The sequence below is a fragment of the Cucumis sativus genome, chromosome 1 (genome assembly GCF_000004075.3).
Source record: "Cucumis sativus cultivar 9930 chromosome 1, Cucumber_9930_V3, whole genome shotgun sequence".
Taxonomy (NCBI): domain Eukaryota; kingdom Viridiplantae; phylum Streptophyta; class Magnoliopsida; order Cucurbitales; family Cucurbitaceae; genus Cucumis; species Cucumis sativus.
The window spans coordinates 13,385,218-13,399,028 of NC_026655.2; the positions used below are offsets into that span (position 1 = coordinate 13,385,218).

General features: G+C 29.8%; 2 protein-coding genes across 3 annotated transcripts; both read left to right on the forward strand.

Moving 5' to 3' along the window:
• Positions 1-880: 880 nt before the first annotated feature.
• Positions 881-2,910, forward strand: LOC101215875 (protein GrpE). The gene is made up of 3 exons (XM_004150891.3): positions 881-1,234; positions 1,727-2,227; positions 2,467-2,910. Exons 1-3 carry the CDS (start codon positions 989-991, stop codon positions 2,668-2,670), a joined length of 951 nt encoding a protein of 316 aa, XP_004150939.1. The 5' UTR covers positions 881-988; the 3' UTR covers positions 2,671-2,910.
• A 2,835-nt stretch (positions 2,911-5,745) lies between these two features.
• On the forward strand, positions 5,746-9,191 carry LOC101216357 (RHOMBOID-like protein 8). 2 transcript variants are annotated; one of them, XM_031882311.1, is made up of 6 exons: positions 5,746-6,467; positions 7,135-7,298; positions 7,393-7,556; positions 7,650-7,924; positions 8,042-8,168; positions 8,605-9,191. In XM_031882311.1, the coding sequence occupies exons 1-6, from the start codon at positions 6,115-6,117 to the stop codon at positions 8,728-8,730; spliced, it is 1,209 nt and encodes a 402-aa protein (XP_031738171.1). In that variant the 5' UTR covers positions 5,746-6,114; the 3' UTR covers positions 8,731-9,191. The 2 variants fall into 2 exon arrangements, with proteins under 2 accessions (XP_031738171.1, XP_031738174.1); XM_031882314.1 differs by having other exon boundaries at positions 5,799-6,467; positions 8,657-9,191.
• The last annotated feature ends 4,620 nt before the right edge of the window (positions 9,192-13,811 follow it).

The window sequence follows — 13,811 nt, forward strand, 5'->3', positions numbered from 1 at the left end:
AAAATTATTATTAGACAAAGTTACAATTTTAGTCATAAATATGTCAGTTTAGTCCATAAGTTTTAAAAGTAAACCTCTTTAGTTTTTATGTTTATAAAAATACTCATTTAGTTATTCAAAAACTATCTTCTTAGTTCTTACATTTTTAAAAATAGATTAGAATACTTCTTAAATAATTTTATACTTTCATTTTAAATAATTATATGAGATTTTAAATTAAAAAATAATTGTTAAAAATTATATTCTCACTAAATTTATTTTTAAACATTTTTAAAAAATAACATAAATGTTGAACACCTTGTAGATTTATTTTTCAAAATAGAAACACTAAAAAGATACATTTATTTTTAAAAAAATAACATACTTTGAGACCTTATAAACTTATTTTTCAAAACAAAAACACTAAAAAGATACATTTTGAAAATTTGATAATCCACTAAATGTGTATGTTGTTATAAACTTAGAACTGAAAATGTCTATTTTTAAAACTAAGGAACTAAAAGCACATACTTTGGAAGTAAGAAAATATAGTTTTTCTCTTCTTATTATTTTGCTCATGAACAACAGAGTCAGAATACTCTAATTATATTTTTAGAAAAAGGCCCAAAATTTGAAGATATTCTACAAATTGTTAACTTTATTTTTTATTTTTAATAGTTATAAAATTAAATTTAGAGGTTTAAAAAAAATGATAGGTTATTCACAATCGATAAAATTTATTAGAAGGTTAAATATGTGGTCAAATGTTATATTTTTTACAATTTTCTTTAAACTTTAGCGGTACAAAAATATCAATTTTAATATTTGAAATTATACGTATACTTATTTTTGCCTCGACTAATTTCTTCCAAAAGAAACAAAGTCGGGTCGGGTCGGAACTCAGAGACCTAGGGCTTCACTAAAACGAAATTACCAGAAACTCAAAGAAGGTAGACGAAGAAGAAGAGTTCCAATTCGTTTGCTCAATTCCAATTTGTAATTCTTATCAATGGCAGCTTTTGCTCTCTCCAATTACACTCTCTTTTCTCCTCGTCCTTCTTCTCCATTCCTTTCTTCTTCCTCTAAAACCCTAGATTCCTCATCCTCTTTTCACCAACCTCTTCCTCTTCTTCATAATCCTCGCCATCGCTCTCGTCTCTATGACCCATTATTTAGTTTCTCCCCCACCTCCTCTTCTTCTCCACTTACACGTCCTTTCGCATCCTGTCTTTCTGCTCATAATTCTGTTGCCAATGTACGTTAATCTCTCCATTTATCTGTTGCTGTGGTTGCTTAGAGTTCTTGTTTTTATCATTTATCGATGAAGTTTTTGCTCTCCTTCATTTCCCTCCCTCCGTTTTATTGTTATTTTTGTCTTTTTTATTGTGGATGTTTTGCTGTTTTTGAATTAATGTTTGAGACGGATTCTTAAATCCATTTTCTGGAACTTGGGTTTTCTGTCTCTGTGATATTGAATCAAGAAAGTCATGGAGATAGTTTGAGGAAGTTTTTGGATGAATTTTCTCATCAGGGTTAGAAGTTACAACAACTATATGTTTCAATTTGTTAGCACTCTGACTGAATTGAAAATTTTCAATGTGTTTAGTTTCATCATTTTAGGTTTTACAATATACCTAAGGATCCCTTTTTAGATATTTGTTTCATTACTAGTTGCTTAAGTTAGCTACTTTATCTTTTTCTTTATATGCTTATTCAATGTAGTTGTTGGTTCCTCCAATGAACAAAGGTAAACAACGAAGAGGATGATGGAAAAGCTATGGAAAAAGATGGATATAAGTTTGATGGATCTGGTTTGCAGACCCTCATCGAGGTGTACCGAGAAGCTTTTCTCGATGGAGATCAAAAGACTGTTTCTGAAGTCGAGGCAAGAATAAAAATAATTGGGAGGGAGAAAGATGAGTTGTCCCGGAAATTGATGAATATATCGACGGAGATGACGTCTGGAAAAGAGAAATATATACGCTTACAAGCTGACTTTGATAATTTTAGGAAAAGATCAGAAAAAGAACAACATACTGTGAAGAATAATGCTCAAAAGGAGGTTCTTGAGAGCCTATTACCAATGATTGACCATTTTGATAAAGCTAGACAACAAATTGTTCCTCAAACTGACAAGGAGAAGAAGATTGACATAAGTTACCAGGGAATATACAAGCAATTTGTGGAGACGTTGAGGAGCTGGCGTGTCTCGGCCGTTGCCACAGTAGGAAGACCATTTGATCCCTCAGTAAGTTCAATCTTATGACTAAAATTACCTTCATTTCAATGTAAAAACTTTTCTGTTTGATTCATTATCTCATGCTTGCTTATTTTTCTTACTATTACCAGATGGATTAGAATAGAATGAATGTTTATTTTCTTACTGTTTTCACTCGAAGTTCTTTGCAACTGATTCATGTTAAGTGTATCATTAATTTGAAATTGATAATGTCTGATGGGTGGGGGGATTTTTTTCTTTGGTTGCAGTTACATGAAGCTGTAGCACGAGAGGAGTCGCAGGAGATAAAGGAAGGGATCATTATTCAAGAATTAAGACGCGGGTTTCTGCTCGGTGAACGACTTCTAAGACCAGCAAGAGTAAAGGTTTCAAAGGGTCCCGGTAGGAAGAGCTCTCGCACAGTCGACGGCGAGCAACAACCTGCAGCTGCTGCTGTAGTAGATGAACACTGATCATTCACACCATTTTTGGTTCATCTCAAAAAAATGGATTCATCGTCTTCTTACAGCACCATGATGTAAATGTCTCTCCCAAACTTTCTTTTTCAACTAGGTTTTTGATTCTTACCATTTCAAGAGTTGAGTCATAAACCATTTTTTTTCTTTACCAGCAAGTCAATAGCAATCTATTTTCTTTCCTACACAAACTTATTGAGGATATAATTTATGAAAGCTTGGTCTTGCTAGCCATGATGCCTTCTCTCTTCTCTATTTTTGTTGTTTGTGCAAACTATTCCATTATGATAATTATATATATATATATATATATATTGAGATTTTTTTTAAAAATAATGTAAAATTTGAAACATATATAAAAAATAGGGTAGATGCAAAACTATTTTTAAAAATAGGTGATTTGAGGTGAAGTTGTCATTTTTTTATTTTCTCATTATTTATATACGTGGGTCCCACACACTTCATTTTTTCTGATTATTTATATATACATACTCACATATAATATAATATATATATTATACATTCAAATTCTAAAAATATCTTTTTTTATTAAATTAATTTATTTTTTTATTTTTTCTTTATATATATTTAAATATAACAATCTTCAATCTTCAATTTTTATTATTAAATTCATTTTTCTAATTTAATTTAATTCTTTCTTAATCAAAATTATACATATATTTTTTTTTTCTAATTTTCAATTTTTTAAAAAATCTCATATATTAACAAAACATGTTATTAAAAATATATTAAAAAAATTAAAAAAGTAATAATAATAATTGAGATAAGTTAAAATTACTAAAAAAATAATAATAATAATACTTGAAGCCACACACATTGATAATTGAATAAAAAGAAATTCATGTTTATGGCAAAAGGAAAAAAACAAGAATTGGTTCGATTACAAATTAAATTTAAAAATTTAACGGATAATTTTCAATTGCAAATTTATTGTTATTGTTATTTTTAAAGTACTTTTCAACTTCTTTCAATTACTATTATTATTTTTATTTGTTTAATGTATTTTTTAATAACATATTTGGTTAATATATGTGTTTTTTTAAACAGAAAATTAGAAAAAGATATATATAATTTTGGTTAAGAAATAATTAAATTAAATTAGAAAAGATGAATTAATAAGAAAAATTGAAGATTGAGATATTAAATAAATATATATATATATAAATAAAAATTATTATTATTATTTCTATTTTTATTTGTTTAATATATTTTTAATAACATATTTGTTAATATATGAGTTTTTTAAAAAAATTAAAAATTGGAAAAGAAGATATTTGTAATTTTGATTAAGAAAAATTTAAATTAAAGTAGAAAAATGAATTTAATAAGAAAAATTGAAGATTGAAGATTGTGATATTTAAATATATATAAAGAAAAAATAAAAAATAAAATAATTTAATAAAGAAAGATATTTTTAGAATTTGAATATATAATATATATATTATATTATATGTGAGTATGTATATATAAATAATGAGAAAAAGTGAAGTGTGTGGGACCTACGTATATAAATAATGAGAAAATAAAAAATGTGGGGCCCAATGTAGTATAAATATAAAAATAAGAAAAAAATAGAATATGTGGAGTCCACTGAATGGAAGTGGTGTACCCGGTACACACTTCACCTCAAATCACCTATTTTTAAAAATAGTTTTGCATCCACCCTATTTTTGATATATGTTTCAAATTTTACATTATTATTAAAAAAATCCTATCTATTGTTATTAACGAAAAAAATAAAATTATTTACAAAAATATAGAGAGAAAAAATGAGCCAAATGAGTTTTACTATATTTTATAAATATTTATTATTTTTCTATTTTAATATTCGAAACTGCTCCTAATTAAAATAAATAAAAGAAACAAATATAATGAAAAACTTCAGTTCTCTGAAGAAAGCACTACAATAACCACATAGATGCCTTACCTTTTGGAAGAAACCTAGAAAAATTTGAGTCTTTGAGTCACTCACTTGAATTATGAAATTTAAAGTTAATTTATTGAAGTTAGAAAAGTTGTGGTTGGGGTGTGGAGTTCCTGGATAGGCGTAAAATAAAGAAAGAGAAAAAGATAGAGTTTCTCCTATTGAAGCTTGAGTTGTTTAACCACCAACATACAAAATTGGTGGGCCGAACATCCCTTAAGTTATGTTTTGACGAGCCTTGAAGTAAATCCCCTATCTCATGTATCTTTTCCCTTTCCGAGGACACTGTTTCTAATTTGATCTTCTTACATCAAATTTCATGAGAGTTTCTTAGATATCACATCTCTGTATGGTAAGCTGCATAAAGCCATTAGTTTTTTTTTTTTTTTTTTTTGATAATTATGCATTTACCAACTCTTTTTTTAATGTAAATATAGCAAAGTCTACTTGTGATAGACTTCTATCGTGTATAAACTTTTTTATAGTTTATCAAATTTTGTTGCATTTGCAATTTTTTTTTTTAAATATTGTTATTTACTTAATTATTTTGAATCTAATTACTATATTTGCAACTATTCATTTCATACCGAAACGATAATCAATATATATATTCCTAAAGGATAAACATTTCATAAATCAGAAGATATAATTCAATTCCTTTGTAAACTTCTCTCACAAATTCCACATTGCTTGTAATTAGTTATTGCAATTTAATCGTTTACTCTAAAAACTAAAGCACCATATATCAATGTCATTAGAAAACAAACAAAGATATAAACACCAAACATGGTAAGTGAGAACTCTGTCACACATATAATGATTCATAATGTCAACAAAAACTTTCTTATGTGAGATGATGTTAGAATGTAGCATCTGAGTGTTAGTTTCCTTTCCAGATGACCCCAACTTTATTATCTTCCTTTCCATCTAAGATTTTTGCAACATACTTGTGAATCAAAATCTTGTTCGTTAACAAAGGAACTACAAACCAATGGAAAATCAAACAAATACTTTGTTAAATTAAAAGTACCTTCAGTTTGAACAAAATGATTGCTATAGTTTTTCCTCAAACTATAGTATATAAGTACTATTACTTTTAGTTTATTTTATTTTTTGGATTTGAAAATTTGTGTTTGTGCAAAAACTTCTGTGTTTTGATATCTTGATTCTACTAATACTCTCAAAAATCAAACTCAAGTTCTTAAAATTAAAATGTAAACATTTTTATATTTTTTGAAAAAATTGAGTAGGAATTCAAACGTAGAGGGGAAGAGCAATAAAGAAAACAACAAAATATGTGAACCTGAAGTTTGTGGGTTGAGAGTAGAGAGTAGTTTGAGCAAAACAGATTTCCCGCCATTCTCAACTGTTTATCTCCCTCTTCTCTTCTCTTCTCCAACAAATCTCCTTCAACTCTAAATGTAACCCTAAAATTTCCCCTCTATTCTACACTCCTCAAAGTTGCTCTCTAGCAACTCAATTCCACACGCTCGAAAATGGCGTCGGGAGCTTCTGATTTCAAGATGCACATACCAAGTAAGCCCCCGCTACCGCCGCCGCCACCACCACCACCACCACCACCTCCTCCCCTCCTGCCTTTCTCCACTGAGATTTCAGAAAACTTGGACGAATTAAAGATTCCGTTCTTCAAATCGAGCTCTCGGAGGCCAAGAGGTGATACCTGTGTTGTCTCCGTCTTCGTGCTTCTCCATATTGTGGCGTTCATTGCCATGATGTTAGTTAATGACTGCTGGTCTAATTCTCATCAAGATTGCGCGTTTGGAGTGCTCGGAAGGATGTCGTTTCAGCCACTTGCAGAGAATCCTCTTCTTGGCCCTTCCGCTTCCACGTGAGCTTGTTTTTCTAATCTTTACATTTCTTTTTCACCGGAGTTTGAGTTAATCAGAACGAAAGTAAACGAATATTGACCTAGCTTTCGGATTTGATATATTGCTAATGCTATAATTACATTCTTTTACTGTCGATTTGCTGATATGAATAATCGAGAAGAGAATAACGTTTCTGTGCTTCATTCTTTCCTCCTGAAGATCAATGTTTCTGACGTTTAGTCTCGGAATATACTAATGCAGTTCTTCGTTCGATGTCTGCTTTTATGATGCTTGAAAAGGATTCATAGTTGTTTTTGTTTATTCTGGACTCTTCAATAATTATTGTAGGACTGCTAGTTTTTGTCCTCACGGAAGTAGGCTATTTAAATTTGAATTTCTTGAGAAATGTCCAATTTAATGGTTACAATGTTGAAATTTAAGACATAAGCAATTCAATCAACGTTTGTAACCAATCTCAACGAGAAGAATTGCTAAATCCATACCTGGAAGAAGTTACCTTCACAGTTTACTGAATTGATGCTTTCTATAAACCAAAAACTGCTTTGTTCTGAGACGAAGTGTTTGATGTGATAACAAATTAAGTGGAAAAGCTTTGATTTATAACAGCAATTTGTTTAAGTTTGTTTACTGGTAAGCTACATTTATATTTTCCGTATCCTGCTACAGGTTAGAGAAAATGGGAGGTCTTCAGCGAAAGAGCTTGACCGAATATCGACAAATTTGGCGTCTGTTTACATTTCCTTGTATGCATGCTGGACTCATTCACCTTGTGATTAATCTTGGCAGCGTTATCTTTGTAGGGATTCAATTAGAACTTGAGTATGGACCAGGTGAGCCTTCTTGTGTTTTTCATGTTTTCTGAAGTTGGAAGCTGTTGGACTTGGACAATGTTTTTAGGCTTTTCCTCTTTCTTGTTTTGACCAGTAAGGACTGGGATTATCTATCTACTCTCTGCTTATACTGGCACCTTGGTGGCTGCACTTTTTGCTCAAAACAGCCCATCGGTTGGTTCATCTGGAGCTCTATTTGGTTTACTTGGAGCTATGATTTCTGGGATAATAAGGAACTGGAAACTTTACACTGATAGAGTATATCACTCAAACTGTATCCTGTTCTGATCTTTATACTTTCTAGGTAACCTGATTGTAGAGTTACTTATTTTATACTTTATTTTATCGCAGTTTTTAGCTCTGGGATCAGTTCTTGCTGTCTTCGCTATCAATTTCGGACTTGGCCTGCTACCTTACATAGACAATTTTGCGAATGTTGGAGGCTTGGTGGCAGGAGTACTTCTCGGTTTCATTATTTTGTTCACTCTGCAGGATAGACAAGAGAAGGCTCAAACTAAAGGATACTCTTTGAGTTATGGTTTCAAGAATTATTTCAATTTGGAAATGAAACAGAAGCTGGATAAACCGATCCTGAGATGCACATCTCTTTTTCTCTTCGCTCTTTTGTGAGTTCTCTGAGACCAGTTTTGTGACTCTGGGGGATGGGGATGTTAATTTTTCTTGTCATTTTGACCTGACCTGACCTGATATCTAATCTAACGTGTAGCTTTCTACATTTGCAGATTCTGCGGATCTCTAATTGGAGTTGCTTTTGAATTTGACTTGAACCAGTATTGCATATGGTGTCGCTATATCGACTGTGTTCCATTCATGAAATGGCACTGCAAGGATGTGGCATTTTCTTGTGCGGTATGCATCATTTCATATCATATTTAATCTCTGTTTTTAGACTACACTTGAAAACTGATATAAAACAGAGAAGATTTGATAACCACGCCCTCAGCTATTCTAATTGCAAATCATCTGAGAAGAAAGCAACCAACCACCAATAAATGTTCTAGTTGTGGAAGTATGCTCTACATTAGATGTCATTCATGTCATGAATTATAAATTAAACCACAGTGACCACTTACCTAGCTTATTATATATCGTAAGTTTTCCATTAAGATCAGCAAGGTAAGAAGTATTAATCACTCTTTACATTTCTTAGTAGAAAAATAACCTAGACTATACATTATTCTTCATTTTGAGAGCATAGAAGCTAGAATGAAAACAAAAACAAACATGTTGAATCAGACTTAGCATTTCCACTAAATCTTATGCAATCTGCTAGCTGCATTGCCAGATTCATATGCTTCGAATCTCCATATCTCAAACGGAACTGCATTTGAATGCAGGCGATGGTAAGCGATCAAGAACTGACATTGACATGCTTGACTACTGGCAACTTCAAGGTATACCCTTTCTCTGATATCTCCCAATCGCGGATAAACGACTTGTGTGGTCTCATATGTTCATAATAGTAGATACCTTCAGAAGTTACAAACCATACACACACAGACCAACAGGTAAATGCCTTTTCTTTTTACACTGAATACATAGCTTTACATGTGTGTTGGGACTTACAAAAAATAGATTTTCTGGGTCTCATAGTTGTCTTTGAGAAGAGCAAAGGATACGATAGGCCCTTGGTTAACATTTTTCCATAACTACAAAATTTTCTTTTATACTGAATGAAAAACTGTTGTAGATGTAATACCTGATAGGTGACTGAATGAGATTGTTCTTCATTATAAACGGGAAAATGCTTCATTTAGAAATGGGTTTGTGTGTTTCTTAGAGTTGGAATTTGTATTTTTTTTTTATAAAAAAACTCATAGAATCTATTACGGTTAATGGACATCAATGATCAGGAAAAATGATTACAAAATCTTTGAAGGACTCAGAACATAACACGCCAATTTTGGTTTGATTCAATAATATTGTATCAAATTAGAAGATTATATTATGGTAAGCTTGTGGATGTGTTAACTACTTTAGAAATATTCTATTGATTTTGCTGAATTGAATAATGCAGAATTGGACAAGAGAATTGTCCAACTTTTGAAAACATGCTATGCTGCACTCATCTCCCAGTTGATTTATTCAATTATTTCATAATTATTCGAGCATGCCTTGCCACATTCTTTATAAGATTTTCTAAACTCAAATTATACCAAATATTCTTCAAACTTTGGAGTTAAGTTTTTATTATAATTTTAGATTTTTCTTGAAAGTACTCGGTTTGAATTGAATAATATACATGACATTAGTGCATAAATATCATAATGTTTAAGTCAATTTAACTTTATACTGATTTAAATTGAAAACACACTAATATCATTGGCATATCATTTTTTATCTGTTAGCTGCCATATACATTAATCACATTGAAAATAATCTTGCATATACTTTCAATCATATCATTTCTCATCTATTATTCTAACGAGAGAAAAATAGTCTTTTTTTTTTTTACAACAATGTCAAAGTTTCAAACAATCCCTCTTTTTTTTTTCTTTTTTTTTTTTAAAGAAACATAATTGAAGTGTGGTTTAAGCTTATTTTGTTGAATGAAAATCACTTTTTTATTTAAGGTAGTTGTAATTGATGACCATTTAAAAAGTAATAATTAAAAATATAACAACATTTAAAATTTTTTACAAATATAGCAAAACTATCGTTGAAAGAGTTGTATCGTTGATAGACTTGTATGATCTATTATTGATATACCAATATTTACAATATAGTCTATCGGTGATAGACTTTATCATTGGTAGAATTTGACAAATTTTGTTATATTTGTAAACTTTTTAAAATATTGCTATATTCTTAATTATTTTGAATCTAATTGCTAAATTTGCAACTATCCCTTTTATTTATTCACTCGAGGAGACCACGATACGATTGGTGAAAGCTTCTCTTTCACGTTTGAAATACTACTAATTAGGCTCATAGTAGGCTCAATCCTAAGATCCATAATTGAAAACGAATCAACTCGTGGAAACAAAAAATTCAAATAAAAGTTTTCAAAAAAATATTTTAAATGAGATTCTTTTTTAAATAGAAAAATATGTGACTATATTTATATAATGAAATTACAAATTTAGGCATCATAACTTTTTTATTTCATATGTTTAATATATCTACGAAAAAAGGAAAATACGTAACAAGACTTTAAGTTCGATTGTGTAATTTTATGTCTACTAAGCTTTAAGCTTTAACTTATATGATATGTTTTAAAATTAAACTTAAATAGAAGATAAAAATAATTATAAAAAATTCAATACTTTGAAATTTTCCAGAGAATTAAAATCACCTAAAAATTCAAATGAAAGATGAAAATTATAATTTAAACTAGAAAGATTATTAAAAATTTATTTTCAAATGTAATTTTAATTGCATCTATAGTGGTTAAAAAATTGAACTCTTAAATTTAAATTTACAATGATGATGAAAATTGAACACATAAATTAGTCACAATTTCTACTATTATAAAAGTTTAAGAATTTAATGGTTGATATTTATATAAGTAATTAAAATTTTAAAGTTGTAATACAAAATTTAAATCATTTTAACTATTTTATCCTGTATTAACATTTTATAACTAAATTTTCACTTTATCCACAAAAGCATTTACGAACAAATCACCTTTGGAGAGAAGAGCGTAATAGTAATGATGATTGGAGAAGAGGGCGGTGGGCTACGCTTTGTGTGGCGGATGGCAGCGGCGCAGCCTAATCCGGCCGCCGCTTAAATGACAAAAGAAAAAAAAAATTAATTAACTAAAAACAATAAAAGTTATCTGACATTTTGGGCTTTAGGGTTAAAGTAGAAAAACAAAAGAACTGTTGTTGGGATTTGTGAGATTTGATTTTTTTGCAGACATAGAGGCCAAAAAAAAACCCCACAATCTTATGATCTTTTACTTAGATAATCATAATAGATTTAATTATGTATATAAATATTTTTAAAAAATTACATATTTAACCAACTCCATAGCTTACTTGATCTGTAAATTTTGATAAAATTTGTTATATATATAATTTTTAAAAATATTATTACATACCTGAATTTAATTATAATATTTGTTAAGATATTTTAAATTTTTTAATAACACTATCATTTCACACCACTCAACTCACTATGATATATAACCTCACATAACATACCAACTAACACACACCGACATTCTTTATTTTTCTTTCACTTCAATGTTGAACCTTACATTTTCCTTCCATTAATTTAAAGGGACAAATAAAAAGAAAAGAAGAGAAAACAAAGCAAAGGGCAAAGCCAACTAGCAATACTAATATCCATCCATTGCCCCATCACTCACATCCAACCACCCAGCACGCCATTCTTTTATCTCCCACAAATTGTCCTTTCACTGTCTTTTTACTCTCTAATTTAACTTCAACTTTCATATCAATTCTCACTATTACTACAATTACACCATCAAACTTTCGTTTCAATCATTCCATCATTTCTGTAGAAAAAAAATGTTCAAAGTAAAAAAACTAACTATAAACTTCCATACCTAAAACATATAAATGGTGCTTTTTAGTTGTTAGTTTACAAACTCCTTAATTCAAACAAGAAATTGAATTCACAATCCCTTCTTTCAAACAACACCAATTTGAAATATTTAGCAAAATCAACTTTGCTGAATGTACTTTACACTTAGAAACTCATTACAAACTTGACTTATACTAATTTATTTACGACTCATGTATATATTATTTAAATATATTTATATTATTCGAAATAAACCATCCAAATAAGATATGGCGTTTACTCTGGTTTCATTTTATTTTAGTTTTTCCTTCTTCTCTGACATTTTCTTCTTTTTCACTTTATTTTCAAAGTTAAGCAATTGCTGCGCGGTCAATTGCGTTTAGTTAAGTTGTATTTAAAGAAACTAAAAATCAGCCTATAAGTTTATGAAAACTATTATTAAAATTATTATTAATTTTAATTTAATTTATTATTATTAGTATATTTTTTTTAATCTTCTTCTCTTCCCCACTAGCATTAGACACAGAACAGAACAGAGAAACGCCTCTGAGCCGCAGCCATCCAACACATAAACTATGATTGCTTGCGGCTCTGACCCTACAACAACTCTCTTCAAATCCCCATCCCCAAAATCACTTTTAAAATTTAAAATTTTAATATCATAATTCACAAGCACACAAGCCCTTTTTTCTTTTCTCACCACCCTCTCCTGTTCATAGTTTGGCCCTACAAACACACCCACCCAACCCCTAAAACACACAAAAACCAAAATACTTAATTAATTCCCCTTTCTTCCATCTTCAAACTTAACACATCCCCACTTTTTTCTTTCGTACGGTCTATCATTCATTCTACTCATTCCACTCCCTGCTTTTTCTCTGCTCCATGACCCATTAATCACTTGTCAAATTCACCAAAAGCACTTGTTGTAATGAAGTTGGAACACTGAGATCCAATTGCTCACAGAGTTTTTTGAACCAGCTCTTGACTGAAATATTTCTTTGAGGAATTTCGTCGAACAGGTAGTGGGCAAAGTTGAGAGTTATGGAAAAGAAAGGATGTGGGTTTGTGTAAGGCCTATGATTAATGGAACACAGTTAAATGATAAAACAGAGATGGGTTTTGTGTTTGAAGTAAATAAAAATAAGATATTTGGTAAGAGAGGGGGCGGGGGGGGACTAGTAGTATTTGGGTATTAGGGGGTTCTAGGAAGGAGGATACGGCAAATCATTCCTTTGATAAAAAGTCATTGTCCAAAAAATTAATCATAAATGTTTTGGCATGCACACAAAATTACTCAGAACTTCAGGAAGTAGAAGAAGATGAAATGAGTTGAGGAAAAGGCACAATGAGTCAGAACAGAATAATCAACACCCTTTCTTATAATCATCATATTTCAAAACTCTACATTCTATTCATTCATAAACCAAATTAGTATATTTTAATTTTGAAAAATGCCTAAATCACAATTCACAACTTTAGTTTTTAAGTTTTTTGAAAAATTTCTCTCCTTTATATTAGTTCACTAACCATTTCTAAATTTTAAAAAATTAATAGGTAGGTATATAAAATACAAATTTTTAATTTATAATAGATCTATAATTTTTTTTATAAAGAAAAACAAAAAGACTTTACTTTAAAATATTTTAAAAAACAAGATCTAAGGTTGAAAATTCCAACATTTAAATTTTTTCTTTACGAGAACATATTTTATATCAAACATCCATGGTAATCGATTTATTTGGGATGTGGGACTTGTTATAAGATTTGGGTGGAAAGAAATACAAAATACATTAATATCTAAACTAAAAGGTCACCCTTTGAATTCCATTAGAAAAGAGTTACTTCAATCCTCAATCATATTTGAGAGAGAAAAATATTTAGTATTTTTAACAACTCAATAATGGTGTTAGAGTTTACCCTTATGAAAAAGAACTATGTACTTAAGAATAAAAATTTGAAAGATTCTCCACTAATATTTAGAAGAAGACTCTTTTT

What these genes read in the sequence shown, in the direction of transcription:
- LOC101215875 (XM_004150891.3), top strand. Translation starts at nt 989, where the DNA reads ATGGCAGCTTTTGCTCTCTCCAATTACACTCTCTTTTCTCCTCGTCCT. An exon ending in CTCATAATTCTGTTGCCAAT is followed by an intron (nt 1,235 to 1,726) that starts GTACGTTAATCT and finishes CAATGAACAAAG; the next exon opens with GTAAACAACGAAGAGGATGA. An exon ending in GAAGACCATTTGATCCCTCA is followed by an intron (nt 2,228 to 2,466) that starts GTAAGTTCAATC and finishes CTTTGGTTGCAG; the next exon opens with TTACATGAAGCTGTAGCACG.
- LOC101216357 (XM_031882311.1), top strand. Translation starts at nt 6,115, where the DNA reads ATGGCGTCGGGAGCTTCTGATTTCAAGATGCACATACCAAGTAAGCCC. An exon ending in CTTGGCCCTTCCGCTTCCAC is followed by an intron (nt 6,468 to 7,134) that starts GTGAGCTTGTTT and finishes ATCCTGCTACAG; the next exon opens with GTTAGAGAAAATGGGAGGTC. An exon ending in AGAACTTGAGTATGGACCAG is followed by an intron (nt 7,299 to 7,392) that starts GTGAGCCTTCTT and finishes TGTTTTGACCAG; the next exon opens with TAAGGACTGGGATTATCTAT.